The 22,794-nt window shown below is 37.4% G+C and overlaps 1 protein-coding gene across 2 annotated transcripts in view; it reads right to left on the bottom strand.

Moving 5' to 3' along the window:
- Nucleotides 1–977: 977 nt before the first annotated feature.
- Nucleotides 978–22,794, bottom strand: part of gfra4b (GDNF family receptor alpha 4b) — a 63,094-nt gene continuing 41,277 nt past the window's right edge. The window contains exons 1-8 of one of the 2 annotated variants that reach the window (XM_079630988.1): nucleotides 14,665–14,791; nucleotides 14,289–14,564; nucleotides 12,469–12,549; nucleotides 7,753–8,098; nucleotides 6,721–6,830; nucleotides 5,368–5,502; nucleotides 2,890–3,053; nucleotides 978–2,060 (exon numbers count right to left, since the gene is read on the bottom strand). In XM_079630988.1, the coding sequence (XP_079487114.1) occupies nucleotides 1,920–2,060; nucleotides 2,890–3,053; nucleotides 5,368–5,502; nucleotides 6,721–6,830; nucleotides 7,753–8,098; nucleotides 12,469–12,549; nucleotides 14,289–14,442 (1,131 nt within the window). In that variant the 5' untranslated portion in view covers nucleotides 14,443–14,564; nucleotides 14,665–14,791 and the 3' untranslated portion in view covers nucleotides 978–1,919. Of the gene's footprint in view, nucleotides 2,061–2,889; nucleotides 3,054–5,367; nucleotides 5,503–6,720; nucleotides 6,831–7,752; nucleotides 8,099–12,468; nucleotides 12,550–14,288; nucleotides 14,565–14,664; nucleotides 14,792–22,794 lie in introns of those variants that run through there. The other variant, XM_079630987.1, reaches the window with a different exon arrangement.

Genomic DNA, 22,794 nt, shown 5'->3' with positions numbered 1-22,794 from the left:
GAACGCCAAACAAGTGATCGGTTGATGTGCGTTTTAGCATTGCTAAGAAAATTCCCGCTCCTCCCTGACCTTCTACACGAGAACGGTGTGTACGCTCATCAGTAATCACGCCATCGGACTCACGTCGTTCTCCCCCGGCTCTCAGCCTTGTCCTGCTCGCCACAGTAAACATAATGAATGGCGACTGTAGAACGCAAAAGCCTAATCCCGGACATTTTGGGCCAATTCCGGACAATCCCGGGCAGACTTGTCACGGAGACTCATGATAGAACGGAGTCATTTAGTAGCCTAGCCTAGATGTTTAACTGCGTTCTTACCGGTAGGCGTGGCTTGGGAGTGGCCTCGTAGGGCTGTGAAGCAAGTGCCTTCTGGGAGTTGTTGTCTTTCATCCACATGAGCCAAAAATACATTTTCTGGCTTTTCTCAGTCTAGAAGGCTCCAAATTCTACTACATAAATTACCCATTTTAAATACACATTCATTTTTCCAGAGGTGAAGTATCCAATTAAAGTTTAAGTTTATTTTATTTTTATCCATTTATTTTATTTTATATATATATATATATATATATACACCTCAGTCAAATTTTACATCAGAGGTAGTCAAATAACTTTAAAGTAACTTTTTTGTGGTACTTGTTGAAAAATTAATAGAGTTCCCCGAAATAATACCTTTTGTGGAATTAATGGATTTAGCACGCTCAAGTTTTGACAAAATGTTCTTCCCTTCTTGAGATCCAAATAATCCCCCTGCCACAGTTCACTTGATTTACCTGGCCATAAACTATCTCTCTGTCGGACAAGGAATCTCTATAGCTTCTCTTCTCGCTATGAATAACCGTTTCTCCACACATTTGGCCCCAAGCATGTTTTTGACAAAGACACACACCGTGTGGAGTTTCTCCTGAATAACTTTTCCACATTTTTGTGCCAGTTTGTTCAAGGTTTCTGAGTCACAAAGGAACAACAACAGGCTTTAAATGAACCAGCATCTTTTATTAGTGCCGTATGATGAACCAAAGAATGTTCCATAATGAGATTCCCAGCCTTCCTTTAGAAATATCAAGGGCTTTCTTACCAGGGGCCGGAGCGGGACGCCTCAAACACCTCTCCTACCCCATTACCACATCATCAGCCCTCATATATGATCATAACCACCGGGATTCCTTATAAACACACCATATTATACATAAAGGAGATCAGCTGTGATGACGCCAGAACAATGTTGAGTCTCGAAATCTAAAGATTGCTTAGTTGGACAAGTATATGTCCAAATAGCAAATTCTGCATTTGGTTTTGTGCTATGAGCTTTGAGAAAAGTATTGTTTACTTCCACCTAAAGGCATTACCATTCCATTATTGATTAGAAATAGCCTATGTCTTCTCTTCAGTCAAGTTGAACAGAATGATATTAAATCCCTGTTTTCCTCAAGGGGATCTCCAAATGGTTGAACTGATGCATGAGCAACTATAAATGACAGAAGAAAAAGCTTCATTTCTCTCCGCTCCACATTTCATCAGGAATTGATTTCGGAGTGCTAGAAGGTAATTTGGGCTTTAGAAACTTGTTGGATCTAGTCTTTTGAATTCACACAAAAATATGATTTTACACTGAAATTCTCAATGAACAGCACAGTTTCATATTGACTCTGTGTGACGCTATGTACATATGTACAGGTACATTTTCCACTGGCCTTTGTGTTTGACTAACCACATTCATTTCTACAAAAGTGCCTTGCAAATTCAGATTCTGTTGGTTTTACTGGCGGTTCCACAGAAACAGAGAAAACACGATGACTTCAGTGTTAGAGAAATGAGGCCAGTATGGCCGGTTTCTTCAGCTCTGTAGCTGAATATGTTCCAGTCTGTTCAAACGCATGGGCCCGTCAGAATAGATGTCCCAAAAGTCTTTAAGTCTGTTTACTCATCACAGCTGAGCAAGATGCTAAGAAACATACAAATCCAGACAGGTAGCGCCGCCGCAGCAAACGCTCGAGCAGAGTTCTGGTGTGTGTCGAAGGACGCGGTGGAGTCAGACCAAAGTCTCACCTTTGCAGAGTCCTGAAGAACAAGAAGAGAAAGCATTATCAGTCTAGTATAGTAGTTTATAATGGGAGTTGCAATCAAGACTACATTTGCATTTCCCAACAAAAAAAAATAATCCCAAAGTAGACTTGACACTTTTTTAAGTGCTTCTCATTAAAAGTTTGGGAAGATGGTTGCCGACTAGAGCCAACGGTATGGAACACACCAAAAAAAAAACTAAGCCAACCGATGCTCAAAAACGGCCCAACGCTGCCTGGCGGCCGACCGTCAGATTGGTGTGTCCCGGCCTTAAGCGGTCAAATACACACAGAAATATGTCAAAATGTAATACTTTAGTTAGTATTAATATAAGCACAGTCAACGTAAGCACTGTGCGTTGTTCTTCACTCACTAACACACAAACTATGAAGAGGATTTACAGTATGCTCCTCATGTGGTAAGTCAACCTCACAGTGAATTACATTTAGCTAATTATTATTTATTATTTTGCTGCATATTTGTATGTTTTTAGTTTACTATGGGTCTAATAAAGTTATGGGGGGGGGGGGGGGGGAATGCTGTTTTTTAATAATATTGATAAGGCTCTTTTGGTAAAAAAGCATTATCCGAAAATGAACAAATGGCTCTTTGGTCAAAAAAGGTTCCCGACCCCTGCTCTAAGAGAATCCCCATTTTCCATTTCATAAGGGCATAAAGCTCTAGAAAAATCTGCCCAATTTTGCAATCTCTCAGCATCACAGATGAAATACCTCTTTATTGTGTGAAGCCAGTTCCTTCGGAGTCACACGACATTCAAGGTAGTTATAAACTCATAACCAAACTGCTCTCCATCTCCAACCCTCACCTGTGTGGGTTTAGCTGGGCTCAGAGCGTTCTGCTCGGTCTCCATGGTGACGAACGCAGGAGTCGTCCGCCGTGGCCCTCTGTCCGTCACAGGACTTAACCGCAGCAGTTTGGGGGGAGTGGGCGTGAAGTCCATTCCATTCCCAAACGTCAGGAGAGCGTTCCCTATTCGTGTAACAGACAAGACATCCACAGCTCTGAGTGAAACAGACACCACTTTCCATCCGCAACCGCTTCTGTTATCAGACGCCTATTTGAATGCCGGACTGAGAAGAGCTTGGCGCTTTCGGGGCGCTCTGTATTCTGCTCAGGCCACACGGCTGCACCTGCCTCTCCACATCCTCTCATTAACTCACAGATGAGTGGCTTGACCAAACATCACTCTCATCCGCTCACATCGCTCACTCCGAGAGCTGCCATTTGGCTGTCTGAGGAGTTGCTTCATGTAAGAGATCTCTGTTTGAACAGGACTGAGCAGAATATTGCGGCGGAATCGACTGTTTTGATGAATTGCTATATATAATACATAAGGGCCTTCAGAAACGCAGGGACGGGACTGGAGAAGTGTGACTGAGCGGGGGCTGGATATCAATCAGAGATTCATTAATGCTTGCGGCTTCTGGCATACATCAGAGAGAGCTTTGCACTTTAGATAGCTCTTCACATTTTTAAACGTCTCTAGCCTGCTTAACATCAGATGCCAAACTGCAACAAATGATCTAAATATTGCATATTTATGGGGTTTTCCTCTATATGTGCACTGTGCATTTTCAGAAAACAAACTCGCACACATTTCACTATAGTTGAATTGCAAATGTTTGGGGTCAGTAATATTTTTGTTTGTTTGTTTTTTAAAATGAATTAATACTTTTATTCTGCAAGGACACATTAAATCGATCACAAGTGACAAATCTTTAGGTAACACTTTATGTTACAGTGTCCTTGTTACATGTACTGTACTTACAACGGTTAATTATGCATAATTGCAAGCAACTAACCCTCAACCAAACCCTAATCCTACCCTAAGTACATGCACTTAATTAATATTACTCAGTACTTCAATGTATAATTGCACTGTAACAATGACACCGTAAAATGAAGTGTAACCAATCTTTTTATTGTTACAAAATAAATGCTGTTGTTTTTAAATAAAAAAAAAGATTAAGCACCACAACTGTTTTCAACATTGATATTAATTAGAAATGTTTTTTGAGCCTCAAATCATCATATTAGAATGCTTTCTGAAGGAGTAATGAGTAATCTGTCATTACAGAAATAAATTACATTTAATATATTTCAATAGAAAACAGTTACATAAATTGTAGTATTATTTCACAATATTGCAGTTTTTTTAATCTATTTTTGATTAAATAAATACAGCCTTGTTGAGCATAAGAGAATCATTAAAACATGAGTTCAAATGTTTTTAATGTTCTATAACATAAACAAATATTCTTACCGACCCCAAAAAATATATATACTTTTATTTCTCTTTATTTTCTTAACACATCACATGTCTCATATCTCAAGCTCTTCACTGTCTGACACTATTGGTAAACAACATTTTGAAAAACATTAGTTTGTGGTCATATTGGACTGTAATTTATATACGGTAAATATTTTTATATATGAATAAGTTTTACACAATAAATGTTGAAATGGTTCACTATCTCTAAAAGCCCATTTATTCTGTCAGGTTTCAAGAACATTACTTTGGTGTTAAGGGTGAGGTGAAGGCAAACCCTTTTTCACCAAGAATTATTATAATTAATCTTTACAATTCTTATCATAGTCCTACATGGATAAAACCCTGTTACTGAATACATTCCAACACAAACCATAGAGAGACAATCTGAAAAATTGTCACTCTTCAAACGTTTTAAAAAAATGTCCCTGGTTCTGCTTAAATGGAGAATCGGGATACAAGCGATGAGAGGCCGATTAGGGGATTTCTGAAATGTTCTGTCGTGTGAGAGAGGGAGGCTGACAATTCTGTTTTCTGTGCAGTGGGGCTGAACACTAGTTTGATGTGATCCAGTATAACAGAGAAAGTATGACGAATGGTGCAGTGAATAGCAAGAGGAGATTTGATACTGTTCTGTACTGCTGTGAAGGACATTCAACTTTAATATAAACTTCTACTTTAAAGAATTAAAAAGTTTATGGGCAGCTAAAAGTAATTTAAATGCATTTTCCCTCATTGCCAACAGCCGTGGCCTTCATTTGAAAATCTGCACTTTTAGTGTTTAAAATTCATTTCTGAATTTAAAGTTCAGAAACTTTTGACTGTGATAAATCTGTTGCACCAAAGGGTTTAAAACAGAGCCTGTAATTCTGCCCTGACATTACTTTGTTGACTAACAATAACCATAGAGTTCTCATGCCAGACTACACATGCAACGTCCTTTCACATATCAGATGTTCATTACTCAGATATGACGGCTGACACAGATGATATACAGGAGCAGCATTGACTCACTTAGACAGACGTTTTCTGTGAAATAGTTCAGGAAGTCATTGCACTGATCTCTCAGATTCCCGCTGGCTGAACACGAGCACCAGGGAGACACGTTGGATGTGGAGTTGTCCACGTAGTTTGGGGTGATTGAGCTGCCTGCAATACCAAAAGGCCTGTGTGAGCATGGTGACTTTTGTGATTTCCAATAACATGATCAGTACACAAAACAGCATATATATATATAAAGAAAGAACATAATTTTGTATGATTTGTTAGATACTTTCCTCCTGGGGACCAAAAAAATCTGATTTTTATTCCTGACCAATTCTCCTGCATCCTGCATGATTACAAGAAATTATTGTTTGCTTGCCATCTTAATTTAGACCTTAATATGTAGCCTTGTTAGGAGATGTATATATATATATAATATATATTATCAGTGTATATATACTTTATATATATATTAGTGCTGGGCAAAGATTAATCACGATTAATTGCATGCATAATAAATGTTTGTGTTTACATAATATATGTGCGTGTACTGTGTATGATTGTTTTATATATATATAAATACACAGACATGCATGAATATATTTAAGAAAAATGTGTTATATATATATATATATCATATGTAGCCAATATTTATAATATAATGTATAAATATATATATACAGTATGTAAACACAAACTTTTATTTTGGATGCAATTAATCGCGATTAATCTTTGCCCAGCACTAATATATATATGAGATGTATATATCATCAGTGTGAGTATATATATATATATATATATATATATATATATATATATATATATATATATATATAAATATATATATATATATACTGTATATTTTTATTTTAATAAAATTTAAATACAAAGTATACATATAAAATAATATGTAGGCTATTATAACAATATGTATTATACATTTCAAAATCAAATTTCCTGTCAAAAGTATGTTTGTCGAATAAAACATTTTTGTTTAAAAAAGAGATTTATTTATAGGGGATTCTGTTTGCTCAATATATATCAAATGAGCATGAAGCAGAACTAAACAAACAAAACGGGGTTATGTAACAAAAAGCCTCGTAAAAAATATTGCTTTCAATATGTTTTATTGGGAAGTGAAATCAATCTCTCCATGACTTTGAAAGTGCCTGGGTAGTTTTATAGTCTCTCATCACACACACACAGGTGTCCCTGTCTATCTTTGAGCAAGGGAATAACAAAGGTATTACACTCTAAATTAATTACACAAGACTTGCTCTGTTTTAATAATGGAGATGACAAAGAAACAGCCACATTCACATGAAAATCCTTTGCCATACTGATTTGCAGAACAATTATCTAATACATTTTTAAACTACTTACCTATCAGTCCAGTGTAAGCAATAAGACATGTTGCATAGTTTCCCTGCTTGCAGCCGCTGGCAGCCTGCTCCTCTGGCTGGCAGTCGTACTGAAACTGGGCCAAACGAGACCTGAAGAACAAGCACAACTGTTATATGAATGGACAGCAGCCAAGTAGACAGAAACATCCTAATAAGTGTGTTAGCCATACTGACATACTCATGAAGACGATCACCAACATGGTCTTAATCGGCTTCTAAACTGGCTTCACTTCACAATACGTTTTAAATTCAACTGGACATCAAATGGCATCCCAAAACAGAAGCAAAATCGTTTCACATACAGAAGTAAAAACAATATGGGCAACATTTCCCCCCACTTTTAGACTTTAGATTTAGATTTTTCACAATTCACAATTTTAAAGCATTGTTTTCCCCTTTTTTTCCATGACGCTGCCAGCGACCTGCGACCAACCAGTTGGTTTAAATGCCAACATCATAACAAGGACTTTGATAAATAGTCACCATCATAATCACAGCGTGCTGCTTTTCTTGAAATTATTCACTAAGACATCTGAGTCAGTTAATCAGTTATTGGAAGAGAATTTGTTCTACCTCACAACCAAATATTATTTTTCAAAGCTGAACTGTTTAGATCCTCTCTTTAATACCAATGAATCATCACCTTATAGTTTTCTCTCTGTTATTTATAGTGATAGACTGAACAGTAATGCCTGTCACACTGCTGTATACTATCTGAGGATCCAGAATAGTATGCCATTAATATACCAATAAAGTCTTGATGAAGTTATTGAATCTGACTTTATCTAACTTGCACTGATCACAGTTTTACCAGCCTGACTTCTAAAACATTTCAGGGTCTCGTAGCTTTACTTTGTCTATCCAGTGCCCATTTATACAGACATCGATTACGAGGAATGTGAAGAATAGCTTTTTTCTTATCGTGAGTACTCTCTTTTCTCTAGACAGCTATAGAAAAGCCAAGGTTAGTGGCTGTCCAAGCCCAAAGAGAAGAGAGGCCTCCGAAACTGACCTGCAAACATAGTCGGCCTTACAGATCCTCATCTGGGAGAGGCAGCTGGGTTTATCTTCTCCCTCATAGGAGCAGCTGGGCACAATGGTCTGTCGCCGTCTCTCCGAACAGGCCATGTCGCTGCAAGGGCAGAACAGCAGCTCGTGGGTGTACTCCGGGGGCACGCGGTCGAAGAACCGTCGCAAGGCTTTGTTGCATCTCGATTGGTTACACAAACCCGACTTGGTGGATGGCTTGATGCATGTTGACACGTACTCTGTGCGCAGTTTCTGGCACACATCGTCGATGTTGCAAGCTTTGGCCGCATCCAGGCAGCGGTTCACTGTTGTCATACCGACCTCAGAATCTGTGGAGAATTCAAATGTTTCTCAAATTCAATCTTTAGGACTGACTGAAGAGATAAAATCAGGTCTGTTTGGTCACACAGTGCAGTTAATATCCAGTTAGTCTCAGCCTCATAGTATCAACCAAAATTCTGATGACAAAATTGGTTTTCTGTAAAGACAGTCAATGAGAATACTTTTTTTTTTGCCACATTTTTTATTACTGTGCTATGATTCATTTCAGATAGACTTGCTCCTAAGCACCAAGTAAAACAAAATAAACTTGGGTTGGTTGGTCTAAATAGGTGGTTATTGGCCAGAATAGGCTACAATAAGGACAAGACTTTACACCATCAAAGGTTAAAAAAATTGAAGTCAAAGGCAGTGTTAGGGCCCTAGGAAGAGAATCCGGGACACCCCTGCAGGTATGTCCTTAATTGAAATCGTGTTCTGGTGGTGGAGGATGGGGGGAATCGCGTTCCAGTTGTTGCGGAAATCAGAAAGCCAAATCGTCACCGCCTTTCTCGCCTCTAGCCCTGGCCCTGTTTGTAGTCGAGACCAGAGTCCAGGCTGAGACCCGAGTAGGTTAAATCAGAGTCAAGAAGAAGAGGGTCGAGTCCAAGGCAAGACAGAGACCTGAAGAGGGTCTGAATGATTCAGACAGTGTAGTTATGGAATCAGTCTCAAATCTGAAACAAGACTAAGGGTGCTTTCACACTTGGTTCAATTGCTTGGTCTGAGTTTGATTGCTCCCCCCACTCCCTGCTACCATTAGATTGTGTTCACATGGTATATTTGGGTCCAAACCACTGTACATTTCTGTCATTAAAGTGTCAGCTGTTTACCCCTGTTACTATGTAATGACAAAGCAGGAGAATGCTGAGAGTTGCTTGCCTCACTTTTATACTTTGGTTTTTTGAACGCTTGGTCTTGGTCCAAACGAGTCTGTACAGAAAAGCTCTCGCATCTAATGTGCCGCAAATGTACTGCAAAATAATGTTCTAAAGTATGCAGGAGTCTATTTCTCCTCTGCTTGCAGTGCGTCAGTCACACTTGTCAGGAATGTTAGAGAGAACACCCACAAACACACAGTTTTACAGAATCATATGTCATTAAAGGCACACTATGTAATTTTTCGCCACTAGAGGTCGTTTTTTTTTTTTTTTTTCAAAACAAAGACATAGCTTGATTATGTCTTAGTACTCATGGTAAATCAAGAAAACGAGATTTAAACAAAAATACTGTCAATGACTATATCCAAATAGATGCTAACCTGTCTATTAAAACACATAATATATGAAAGCGTCTTTGGTGTTTCCATGGTTTCTACAAAATATAACTGGAAATCGAGGGTAACACAGGTATGATGTCATTGATAGGCGACGCACAGACACGGTCCGTGTCCTGGTTAAAACTGCTAATTTCTCTGGATTTAAACATTCTTGGAAACATTTGGGATAATGTAAGTACACAAATCAACAACAAATATAACATTGTTCTGGTGGTCATTAAATATTTTGATCCAAAAATCGTACATAGTGTGCCTTTAATACTTCACTTCTGCAATTTAGTACGATTGTGTTATATCAGCAGCGACCCGAACCAGAGTTCACATGACCCCAGATCACCTTTCTGAAGTGGACTCGGAAAACTGTTCATCGAAAGTTCTAGTGTGAAAGCACTCAAAGTCCAAATGCTCCCGAGTTTATGATAAGACGAAGATCATGAAAATATGGTCTTGGAGATTAGTCCCAACTCATCGGGTCTCAAATACTATAACACTGGTCAAAGGTTTGGCTATACAATGTTCAGTATAGACATATGACAAGATGATGAAACGTTTATGTGAAACTGCATGTCCATCATGATATTTTGACTCATGAAATGCATCAGACAACATAAGTATCGTACATACAGCGGCACAGAGTGAGTGGAGATGAGCGGACGTTTTAAATTCACAAGGTGTTGTGGGACTAAAAATGGAGAGGAGCAAATGGGGAAAGCATCAAAACAGTGAGAAACTTTGTATTTAAATGAGAGTTGAAGAATGTGGGCTGACAGCCAATCTCTGTGAGGCTTTTTGCTGTTCAGCCTACAAACAACTAAATGGATTTGTTCGGATACATCAAAACATCAGACTTCAATGGTTCTTTGCAGCACCTTGTTCATCTTATCAAGACCAATTTTGGCTGGATCAGTCTTCTGTTCCTATAAGGTTCTATTGAGATTTAAAAGTTATTGATGTTACATTAGGCTCATTAAATCAGTGTTTTGATTTTAGGTCTTTTTGTTTTCCATATTTCTATTTATTTTTTACTTACTTTTATTTAGTTTTAGTAACACTGCCTAGGCTGTAAAACTGCAACAGCATTTTAGTGGCATGTTAAATTAAAAAAAAAAAAGTAATATTAGTTTCACTTTATTTTGATGGTCCCTTTAACACATTCTGTTGACTATAAATAACATTGCACCTACTGTACATGTCTACTAACTCTCATTAGGGTGTTAGTCGAGTATTAGTAGACTGGTAGGGTTAGGGTTAGAATAAGTTGACGTACTTGCAAAGTTACTTATAGTCAGTAGAGTGTCTGTTGGAGGAGCATCATAAAGAGTTTGCAGATATTAAGCAGACAGTCTACTAATACTCGAATGAGTTAATAAGTAACCCTAACCCTAAAGCAAAGAATGGGACCATCAAAATAAAGTGTTACCGTAATATTTCGAAAATTAAACTGTAACATTGCAAGAATTACGTTTTGAGAACAAAATGTTTCGAGATGAGAATGAAGATTAGATTATGAAGCATTTACAGTATTCTCATTTTGTCATTATGACTTGTCTTATAATGCTAAGACTTTTTTCCTCAATTTTTACTGTTTTAATCTCTTATTGATATGACTTCATCTGTAAAATAAAATTATTTTATTCTCTTCATGATTCTTTAAATCTTAGATGTTTGATTTTTGTTTTTACAAAGTGCTAAAACTTCTGCTTTTGGTTGTAACTAGAAACTTTATTTGTACGATTTTTGGGGTACTAGATGTTCTGTGGCTATCACATTCGCACATTTCAGAAGTTCACACTTACATTTAATCAGATAGAGTACAGGTAATGCGTATTTGGCCTGCTGTCCGATGGGGAGGGCTCTGAGGTCGGAATTTGTCAGAACCCAGAGTATTTCCCCATCCCAGGCTGGGATAGGAACAGTTAGCAGTGAGGAGATGGGGTGGTGGAGGGATGCTGGAGAACTGTCGTGGGACAGAGGGTATATATACCACCTGTCGCGCTAATTTAAATTACTATATGAACGTGCTCCTCCCGAAATCTGTTAATAAAACATCATGTTGTGAAAAAGGAAATGCAGGGGTAATGTACTGTAGGAGGTTCAGACAACTCAAATAAATGGACTACTCTGAGGCACAACTCATTAATTTACGACCAAAGGAAATGCCTCTTGATGTGAAAGGAGATGGAACAAATTAAAAGGAATACCGTGAAAAGGTCTTTCCAAGAAATCATTTTAGCATTCCGATCAACATCATCAAACAGAATGGTCTGCATCATGATGTTAATGCAAAAGCACAGCAAATAACTAAGGCTAAGGTCAGTAAAACCTGAGGAAAATGAAAATAAGCAGCTCACTCTGGCTCTCGAAATCTCTCTTTATTTCATTGCGATTAATAATCACAGAAGAACCAAGAATGTCGGTCCACATCATTCAGATAAAAGCTTTGTTGATTCTTACAGAGATGATGCAAAATCCAGTCCAGACACAAAGCTTTAACAAACAAACTGAGACTCTATGACTAATTTCCACAAGACAGCTGAGCAAAAACAAGGGTATGACTAAAGGAGATGACAGTGAAAACAAGTTTCAGAGCAACGCTAATGCACAACGACTGAGACTCTCCCACACCGGAGACACATTTACACTGCTAATACACATGCTAATAAGATGTTCTGGGAACCATGACATTTGAAGTGAAGATTATTGTACTAGGGTCCCTGTGTGTTATAGTGTGTGTGTTTTTTATTTCTAAGTGCCTTTTTGTTAAATTAGTCTTTTTCTAATCCCTGAGCTCCCTTAGTCACAATATAAAGAGGCTCTAGATAAAGACACATACATTGAAATGAAATGTTTGAAATATTCAAGCATTGTCCACGATTACATGCACTGCAATACGTTTTTCTTCCTTCACATGTACATCAAGGTTTTACAAACTTTTTTTTTTTCTTTCTTTTACATTCTTTTTCACAAACGCACATTCTTTGTCATTAAAGAGCATTTTCATATTTTAGTATATCTTTGTTATGCAAGTTTTGCATTACTAAAGTGTTATTTTAAAAGCCAGGTTGTGCAGTAGATTGCCATATTGTATTAAATTGATCTTACCTGCGGTGATGGAGGCCAGACGGACAAAGTCATAGCCTTTCTGCACTGCTTCATACGGATAGTTCTCTACCAGGTTAAGCCCTGCAAGAACAAATTTCAGAAATGAAATCCTATATAAAAGTTTTTATAGAGAACAATATATTTTATGGGATCATGTGGAGTCCAGCAATACTGTGAGTCTAGGTATTTTTAATCAAAAACAGGCATAATGAAGGGTAACGACAGCCGTTCAAACATTGCTGTGTAGTCTGACAAATCTAAAACTTTATATAACCAATATAGAAACTTGAAATACTTCATTATATCACAGTAGATGTTTTGCCTGTGCCTGATTTTTGTGAAATGAGTTTATATTTTTACCATCTACTGTACATACCAGTGAGATTTCACTCTGGGCTAGACGTGGCAAGAAATGCATCAAGAAACCAGGCAACCGACAAATTCTCCTGTTGTGAACTTAGTGCGGTTGGTTAGGATATCAACTTTATAAAATAAATTTATAAGAGATTTTATCGCTTGACGCTTTATTGTGTTGCGCCTGGCTAGGACATTGTGTTTAATGTACATTTTCCATTCTGTCTTTGACAGCTTTAAGAATTCAACATGTAAATGACTGCTGCATACCATAGTTTATACTTCATCAGGGCAGGTCAAGTTACTCAATACTGAGTATGTGTTGTTAGGCAGTCATATGTTAATATGTTCATGCTTGTGACGGCTGTACCAATTTCTGAGTTATACGTTTTTGAAGCTTTGTTTCAATAAACAGTTGGGGATAGGATTAGGGTTAGGTTATATACACTTATCCTATTATGCCTGCTACAGACTGTATGATTTCGGTAATCCTATAAGATTATTACAAATCACGCTGTATGACATTTATCTAAAAACTTGGGTGTACCTGTACATGTATGTAAATGTACGATGATGACACCTATTGAATCGTAGGCTACGACGCAAACTAATATAGAAGAATTTTTGTTTTTATGTGCGCTGGAAAAAGTGGAGGAAGCAAGAGAGGAGAATATGGATGCGGTCGTGGCAAGGGAAAAGAGGCCAACTTGGCATGCCAATTTTGCAAATGGACCTTGAGGTAAGTGGTTTTATATTTTACCGCCATGCCGCGTTGATAAATATGCCATTTCATGTTGCATTTTTATTGGCTAGTCAGTAGCAGTAAACACTGTGAGATGATTGTGCTAAATTTCAGACACTGTCACAAAAGTTTTCGCACGCTTTATTTGGTTGCAAGGCGATGACAACAACTGTCTTTGAACCTCTCAAATGTACCCCTTTCGTCTGGGACAGCCCAAAATCATACAATGTGTACCAGTCATAAATACAATTAAAGCATTAAATTGACCAAAAGTGACAGTTTTACATTGTTTTAAAAGATGTCTATGTAAAAAAGAAAATGCTGTTCTTTTTAACTTTCCAATCATCAAAGCATCCTGAAAAATGTATAATGTATAAATGTATAAAAAAGATATTAAGCAGCACAACCATTTTCAACATTGATAATAACAAGAAATGTTTCTTGAGCAGCAGATCAGCATATTAGAATGATTTTTGCTGAATCATGTGACACTGAAGACTGGAGAAATGATGCTGAAAATTCAGCTTTACCATCACAGGAATAAGTTACATTTTAAAACATATTCAAATGGAAAACAGTTGTTTTAAATTGTAAAAATATTACAGTTTTTAATACCTTAGTGATAATAAGACACTTCCTTTAAACTTTTTCCGAAATAGTTTACTTTCTCAAGGGTGGCCTCGAGACATTTAGATACGAAGAAAGGCATTATTGTGTTACTCACCATGCATTCCAGATTGGTGGAGACTCCAATATATGCTGAGACAGTTTTTCTCTCTCTTCATGCCTCGTCTGCACTGGCAGCCGTGCAGAGGGCTGGACAACAGCGCAGAGACAGCATTTGCACACTGACTGCGGGCCCCGGGGCCGAGTTTCATGCTGCCGTTCCCGGCAACGCATTGGCGAAGGGTCCGGAGGCGCGGGCTGCAGGTCTCGTCACTGGAGCAGGTGTCTCCCGCTATAAGACAGTCTCTCCCCGCAGAAAGCAGTACCTGCAAAGCTAAAGGATATGAGGCTAAATTTAATAAGGAAAGGATCTGGTTTTGCCAGATGTGGTTTACTGTTCTTTACTGATATCATTAGGAGAGCAAACAACCAACATTGAAATGTCCATCTTCTCAAGTTGAAGTGGCTGGTAAGTGGTACTGCAGCATCATAAACAGTGGCCACCAGACAAAAACATCTCCATTTCCACACAAAACGCCTATCAAATAACCATCAGGTTTCACCGGCTACCCTCAAACACCTGCACTTCATTAGATACAATCACATCCCATCTGCCGGTCAAATGTAATTATTTACTTTTACTAACTACAGCCTGCTGATCCGGGTCTGTATATTTATATGTTTGCTTTTGTTTACTCATGTAAACCCATTGTAAATTGTATTTACTTGAATTGTATATTGACACGTATATGCTGTATTTGTTAAATAAATAAAATGTCTGGATTGAGAAGTATAACTTCACTAAAATAGTCCATTTTAATTGCAGAAAAGTTGGGAAAATGTCTGACAAACATGATTGTGATACATTTGGGACATAAATATTTAAAATCTTTTGAAATAAAATATTATTCAAATGGTAGATATTTTAGCCAATTACCGACATCTATTTTGCATGAGCAAACACATTTGCTTGTATTTTATACATCATTACATTTAAGCGTTTGGCAGACGCTTTTATCCAAAGCGACTTACGTTGCATTTCAAGCTACACATTAACATTCTGATCAGTTCTTGCTTTCCCTGGGAATCAAACCCATGACGTTGGTGTTGCAAGCGCATGCAAAACATAATTTATTACTTGGAAAAATCAAAATGACTTTGCAATTTGAGGTTAGTAACACGATAAGCTTCTAATACTGGAGGTGTAACTTGGCATTGCATAAAGAGTCAGAATGAATGCATTTAAATAAAAGAATAGATGTGACACATTTCCTGAAATGACATACAGACAGATACATAAAACATACTTCAGGTTGCAACACCATCTGTTAATCCGCTGATTAAACTCAATGAGAAAAGTGCTCTGAACTAAATTCAAACAAAATGAGGAAATACATTATTTCAACATCTAACAGATTTATGCATGTGCTAGTGTTTTGGACTAATGACAACGTCAAATAAGAAGTAAAATCACAACCACATTTTTGGATCGAAAAGCGAATTAGCAGCTCACTGTTGAAAAGTATCATTGCATGTCTTTGACGTGGCTTTTCATCCATCTGTGTGCTTGTCGGTGATAGCCTGATGTTTTTCAGCCTCAGTCGGGAATAGCAGAACCTGTGGGCTGGTATTTTGAACCCAAAAAACTCAAAGGCTCTCTGACAGATGCAACCATATGCAGAGAGTTTTGTGGAGGCTGGGAAGGCAATGTATCATGACTACAGACATGAGAATAAATCAACATGACAGCAGGCAAAATGAGACTTTCTATATCTTATTGGAGCATTGTTCAACATTAGTGCCTGAGCTGGATTAGGGAGGGAATAGTCAGATAAAAAAATAAAATAAAAAAAACCCAGCCACAGTTTGATCAAACCAAACACAACGAGACAATTCATTACTTCAATTAAACAATCCTGTCCTCTCCTTCCACCAGGCTAGGACGCATATTAATGAGGGACGCTACTTTCTTAACTTTAGTTCCTGATGCATGTGTAATTTATTCCTTTTCTTTGTTTATTCGAGATTTACATTAACGACTGGAAATTGTGGCCATGAGGGAGACGTGTTTGAACTAATTCATATGGGAGTGAAGTAAAAAGCTTGTTTGTTAAGCCCTGAACAATTGGCCCTTGAGACTGGCTTCTGTAATGTGTGATGATCATTTCTGCTCTAATGACTAGAACTGCACGCCGTGATGAATGTCATATTTTTTCCTCATTACACAAAAATCTGACACTCATGAAGATCAAGTTTAGTATAGTTACACAGTGCGGTGTGTGTGTAAGGCTATAAAACTGTTTATGGTTCTTCTTCAAATGAAGCCGTTTCTTTGAGATACTCTGTAAAATCTTGTGTTGAACAGAACATTACAGGGCCCGGTTTATGGCCGGCCCCTTCTCTTTCCGAAACAGTGGACAAAGGTTTGCTACATTTTGATTGGATCTTGGTGGACTAACACAAATAAACTGTCCAGCGCCGTCAGATAAAGATGCTAGGACAACAGCCAGAGCCAGACACCTCTTAGAGAGCAAGAAGAAGACCTCTGGTACCAATCCCGGGAAGGACAGGACTTGGTCCACATGCAGTTTCTGCCATCTTCACCCATAGATACCATCTGTGACTGCCATAAGAATTCATCAGGATCAGCAGTCATGGGTGAAACAAAGAGAGATCACAATGATCCATCCAAATCCATTCATAACTATGTTTGGAAACCTTAAAACTGATGCAAACTACACACATACATTTCATATTTATTCTGAGAACTAAGAATTCTCACTGGCAGCTATTTGTATTGCAACATCTTACACAAGTTCAGCAGTTAATGTACAAATGAATACATGCATGACAGTTCCATCTTTTTCTAGTTTGGACTCTTTTTGTTTAAAATATTGCCCAAGGTATTCTGGTCGTGGTTTTGGAAAGTGTGAAATGCATTGGTAATACTTTAAAGACACTTTAAATACTTCTAACTGTGTTAATTATGCAAATAGGGGAAAGAAAGGCAGGCCACACTGTGTGTGTCCCCTCTAATACCAGCAGCCAATCACAGCACTGGAATGGAGAAGCGCCAAATCACATTCTCCTCCTCATCGGAAAAAGGTTAAAGGTATCCAAATTTTCAACAGACACTTCTTGTTCTGAGTCTCGGCCTGCAAAGGTGAGACAGAAACATATCCACCAAGTTCTGGGTCTCAGTCCTGTAAGGGAAGAGACTAACAGATACACCACAGTTTTGAGATACCGGGTCATCCTGAGAGACAACAACAGATTCCATGATCTGGGTCTACTACAGCTTGTGAGGCAGCAAAAGATATGACCACGTTCTGAGCCTCCAGTATGGGAGGAAAGAGACATTAACAAACATTGCGTTCTGAGTCTTTGTTCAGCGAGACTGTATCAACTACAGTACGTCCCGAGTCTCCATGCCAGAGAGAAAAAAGCTAATTGAACAAGTTTTGAGTGTCTGGCCAAGAGAGGCAGAAGATAAACAGACATTTGCACATTTGCAACAAGGTTAGGCTCATCTTCACTTCAAGGATCCTTCATCTGCGGGCTCCAGATTGTTACGGACCTTCTGCGCCTACTTCAGGGCAAGGACAAAGAGTCTTTCGTTTATTTGTTTGGTGCATAATCAGGTTCTTCACCTTATTAGTTTCAGAGAAACAGAAGTTTATCTTTCCATTAGATAACATAACTCTGCCATAGCCACGCCCAACTTAATCACACGTATTTTATAAGAGATTTATTCCTTTATCATTCATGCTATTCAGTTGTGTTAAGTTATTCTTGTGTGTTTTTTGGTAATAAAATATATTGTATTACACTTGTCTTCCTTTTGCTGATAATACAGTAATAGGCTCTACAAGTTAACAGACTCACCAATTTTCAGCTTTATTTCCATTAACAGAAGTCTTTTAGTTAACAATAATTACCCTGTTAAAAAAAAAGGAATGTTTGTTATATTTACACATGCAAATGAAAGTAGCTCTATGTGAAACAAGCAGCAGTTAAAAGTCCAACAAGTGTAATAAGATGTTCTGTAATAAGAAGCTTTAAATTAAAAACAACACAAAATTAACCATACATGTTCCCTATAAACCATACATTTCATAAGAAAGAATTTCCCTACCATCACAGCAATACAAGCATGCATTGTTGCAGTTTAAAACCAAATATTAAAGTATGTTTTAGCAAATTCTGCAGTTGAATTTGTCTTAATTTTCTCAGAAAATATTGATGTAATAAATCACAATTAATTTACTGGCACATCGCAATTTCGCAAGTCAATTTATGAATATGAAACTATAAAATCACATACTAAATGTGTCTGTGCAAAGTTATCAACAGCTCATGTCATCAGCATGTAAAGCCAGTAAGCTCTGTACTTCATAACATAAGAAGAAAAAAAATTAGTTTAAAGAATTTTTTTTTAACACTTTACAATAAAGGTTCACTAATATAATTCATGCTTAACTAATTCACAGATAATCAACTAAAAGTCATAACATAATGATATCTTTGAAAATCATTATGATTAATTAAAGCAGACAACTGGAAGTTGAAATGCATGGCTTCGACGTAATTAACACATTCATTTAGGCTACACTATTATTTAATGTTAAGGAATTAATACATGATGGTACATTTAATGAATAGCAATTCATATACATTACTTAATCAATTAATCGGACAGGCTCTTTATTAATTGGTGATGCAGTAATCATTAATGAATGGTTTAGATCTTTATAAGTCATACATTATCTGTGCATTAGTTGCATGAATTAATGCACATTAGTGCACCCGTATTGTAAAGTTGACTAAAAATGAACTGAGAGCACTTGAATTACAATAGTAGCAGAGGTTCAGTCTCAGTTGTTACAGTTCCAACACATTTTTGTGCAGAAGAAGGAATATGAGTGATAAAAAAAAGAAAAAAGGTGCACATTTCTGATTTTAAACATCCACAGCTGCTGGCAACACCGCTTAACTTATTTTGAACCTGAAAGACTTCAAGACCCTATGTGCTCGAATAAATAAAGTAAAACAATTTCAACAAAGATGTTTTCAGAAGAAACTAATATGTGGTGTTTATTATTGAATAAAGGCTCAATATTTGTCCTTCACACTCTTGCAGTCCTGCAGGCCATGCAGTATTTCCAATATGTTCTCTGACTGTCGGGTTCCAGTGAATGCCTATTCATGCGATCTCTTTTCAGATGCTTAGGTAGGCGAGTGGAGAGAGATGTGTGAAGGTGAAAATATGACGTTAGCTGCCAAGTCATAATATATAATGTAATCTAAAACTATTCGTTAGCTAACGTGACATTTTGTCTTGAAATGACTGTCGAATTCTTGAATGCTGACAGTGACAGTCTTGAACATTCAAGTTTAAATACAGACAATTGAGATTTGAGAGCTTTGCCAGAGGGCAAGATATTACAAAAAAATCATCAGAAAAATCATCTTCAGAAGACTTGGGAGTCATATAAACTACTTTTATGGTGCTTTTGTCTTCAAAATAAGCCAGGGCTTAACCAGGACCTTGTGTACCCACAGCCTTCATATAGCATTTATGTATCTTGTAATTCACAACGACAATGTCATATTTAAGTGTAAAAACCTGCTAAAGCTTAAGTAGAAGCCTGACATCACTGCAACCACAAAGCCTTCACATTTAACTATAAAATACAAAGCCATAATGTTTACAGTTAGGTTCAGGTAATTCAGCCAATCAAAAACACCCATCAAGTTCTATACAGTCACTTCTCTTTTAGTTCATAATTGTCATTCACGGCACATCAAAGCCTGTGGGCTTTCAACCAGCAAATCATAGCTTTTAGCTTCTGTATTTTTGTACACACACACACACACACACACACACACACACACACACACACACACACACACACACACACACACACACACACACACACACACACACACACACACACACACACTAACAAACACACAATCTCTTTTAAGCAGATGGTGCCCTGTCCATTGTGCAAAGTGAGAGGCAAAATTGCACAGCAAGAGTTCTATTGATCTAAAAATGATAACCTGTTGTTCGAGAGACCCCTAAGTGGGCCTGTTATTGTAAAGACGAATGGAACAATTCTGTGTCCACCTCAATCCTGATAATTATTGTCCCAAATCCACATGGGCTCATTGACCAATATCTGATCCAATCCGACAAGGGAGTTATTGATCAAGTCTGATTTCAAAGTTAGCACATACTAATCCGACTCAAAGTTTTAAAAGACTTGCCTTCTTTAAAGGTTACATGTGTAATTCAGGGATTTTGGCAATTTGGAAATCATCTTGCACCAATGTTTACAGCAGGCAACTGAAACACAGCACGAGCCGTCATGTCCGATGACTCTTATGACCTGGTTCTTTTTAATGAGTCAGGTTCACAAAAACATCACTTGTGATTTAGCCGTTTGAATCAGAAACGCTCAGAGCTGTTACTGAGTTCGCATAACTGACTCACACTGAACATGAGGCATTTATGAGTCCAATTCAGAGTTGCCAGCTATCCCGCATTTGATGTGAGACACACACAGCTATGAATCAGCAAATGATTGGTCTAACACAGACGTTCTCGATTGACTGGTCTAAAGCATCAAGAGTCTGCACCAATGGAAAATATCTTTCCATAAAAGTTATCTTTCTGCTGTACTGGAGAGAATGAGACGAAAGTGTTTTTGGAAGAGGCCACAAATCAAACTACATTAGGAAAAGTGCAGGACCCAAGCTCTCCCAAACATGAGAGTTCTTTACCAGAGGTCATACATGCAGTGTTATTGTGGTCAGGTGCTGATAGATTGATGCACTTGAGAGATGAGAACTGTTATGTTCTCTTTATTCTGTACGTTACGCATTCAGATTCATGTGCATATATCCATTTCACAAAACTATATGTTATAAGTAGCATGTCAAGCAGACAACGTAACAATGAGTGCAATAATTTAGAATATTAATTTTCATGAAATATTTGTTCTATCTAAAGCTTTTTAATTATCTTGCTGTTTAAAGCAGTTGACAAACAAGACGTATGTTTATAAGAAATATATATATATTGTTACACAGTGCAGAGCATCCAAAAATACATTTAGTATTTGCTTTTCAATTAATTCACTGGTAAGAAATGTGACTGTTTGGTAAAGATACTGTATACCAGGCAATACGTTTCATCCACCACATGTCAAATAGGCACATGTGATTTATTCAGCCCATGTGATCAAAATCTCACTTCAGCCTATAAATTTGGCAACCTAGAAATGAACTAAGAACTGTTACTGTTGTGTAATTTGTATATTTAACATTTTTTAAGACTAATATCAGTCTATGCATATACAACATAGTTTTGTAAAAATAATAGTATTTCTTTAAAAAAACTAATAATGGTATGCTAAAAAAAATCACAAGCATATTAATAGTTGTTGTTTAGCATAACAAAGTCCAATACGATTGAATCAACTGTAGGGAAAAACATTCACTTTGTTGCTCTGTAATTCATGTTAACTCTTTCTCCGCGATTAATGGAATTTTCCGTCATTTATGGCACAGCGCTTTCGGCACAGAAATTCCCCGGCGATCAATGTTTTCACTGTTATATGGTAGGGGGGTGCTGTTACGCATCTTCTGAAAGAATAGAGAATCTCCGGATCAAAACATTGATGAAAAAAAGAAGCAGAAACAAGCGATAAAAGCATTGCTTATGCACAGGTAAAATCCAGGATGAGGCATAGCCGGACTGCTGCTTAACCAAAATTTTTATTTTCTCAGCTTTTTGTTCAAAATGTTGCTTTTTTTAAAAGAAACATACCCACATTCAAGTGTTGATTAAAAAAAAGTAAGCATGAAGCTAAAATAAAACGAGGCTTTTGATATATTGCATGTTCAAATATTCTGGGGGCCATGAAAGTTTTGAGAAAATTATCAAAAAATGCAAGCTGGGAAAGAGTGTCCCTGTTATGTTACATGTACTTACAATAGTAAAAACAGTAAATTATGCATAATTGCATGAAACTAACCCTCAACCAAATTATAATCCTACCCTAACCCTATACAGTACAGTAGTACATCTAGTTGCTTAATATTACTCAGTCCTTAAATATAGAATTACACTGTAAGAATGACACCTTAAAATAAAGTGTAACCGAGTTAATTTATTATAGAGACAGAGAGGCACATAATGGTGTGAGAAATTACATAGTGTACTTCACCATCATCTATCCAAATGTTTGGGATTTTAAGTGAGCATGCACAGAAACAACACTGCGATCAAGTGTCCATAAACGTACAGAGCTGCAGAAGTGAAAGTCTTTTCAAGAAGATGGTCAGTTCCGAGATTTCAACGGTCGTCTGAAACCACAGCCTCTCTCCATCGCAAAGTGTGTCTGCTAATGCTGCATTGGCAGAAGCCAGAATAGACACCATACATCATGAATGCAAATGAAGTGCTTGATTTGACATTTCCAATAAGCCTGTCTCAGTGTACCAGTGGGTTTAGCCAATTAACCATGTCAGTAATCAATTCCTTCAGAGCCCTG

The sequence above is a fragment of the Phoxinus phoxinus genome (assembly GCF_949152265.1).
Source record: "Phoxinus phoxinus genome assembly, chromosome: 12".
NCBI lineage: Eukaryota > Metazoa > Chordata > Actinopteri > Cypriniformes > Leuciscidae > Phoxinus > Phoxinus phoxinus.
This window is presented reverse-complemented; position numbering and strand designations above follow the sequence as displayed.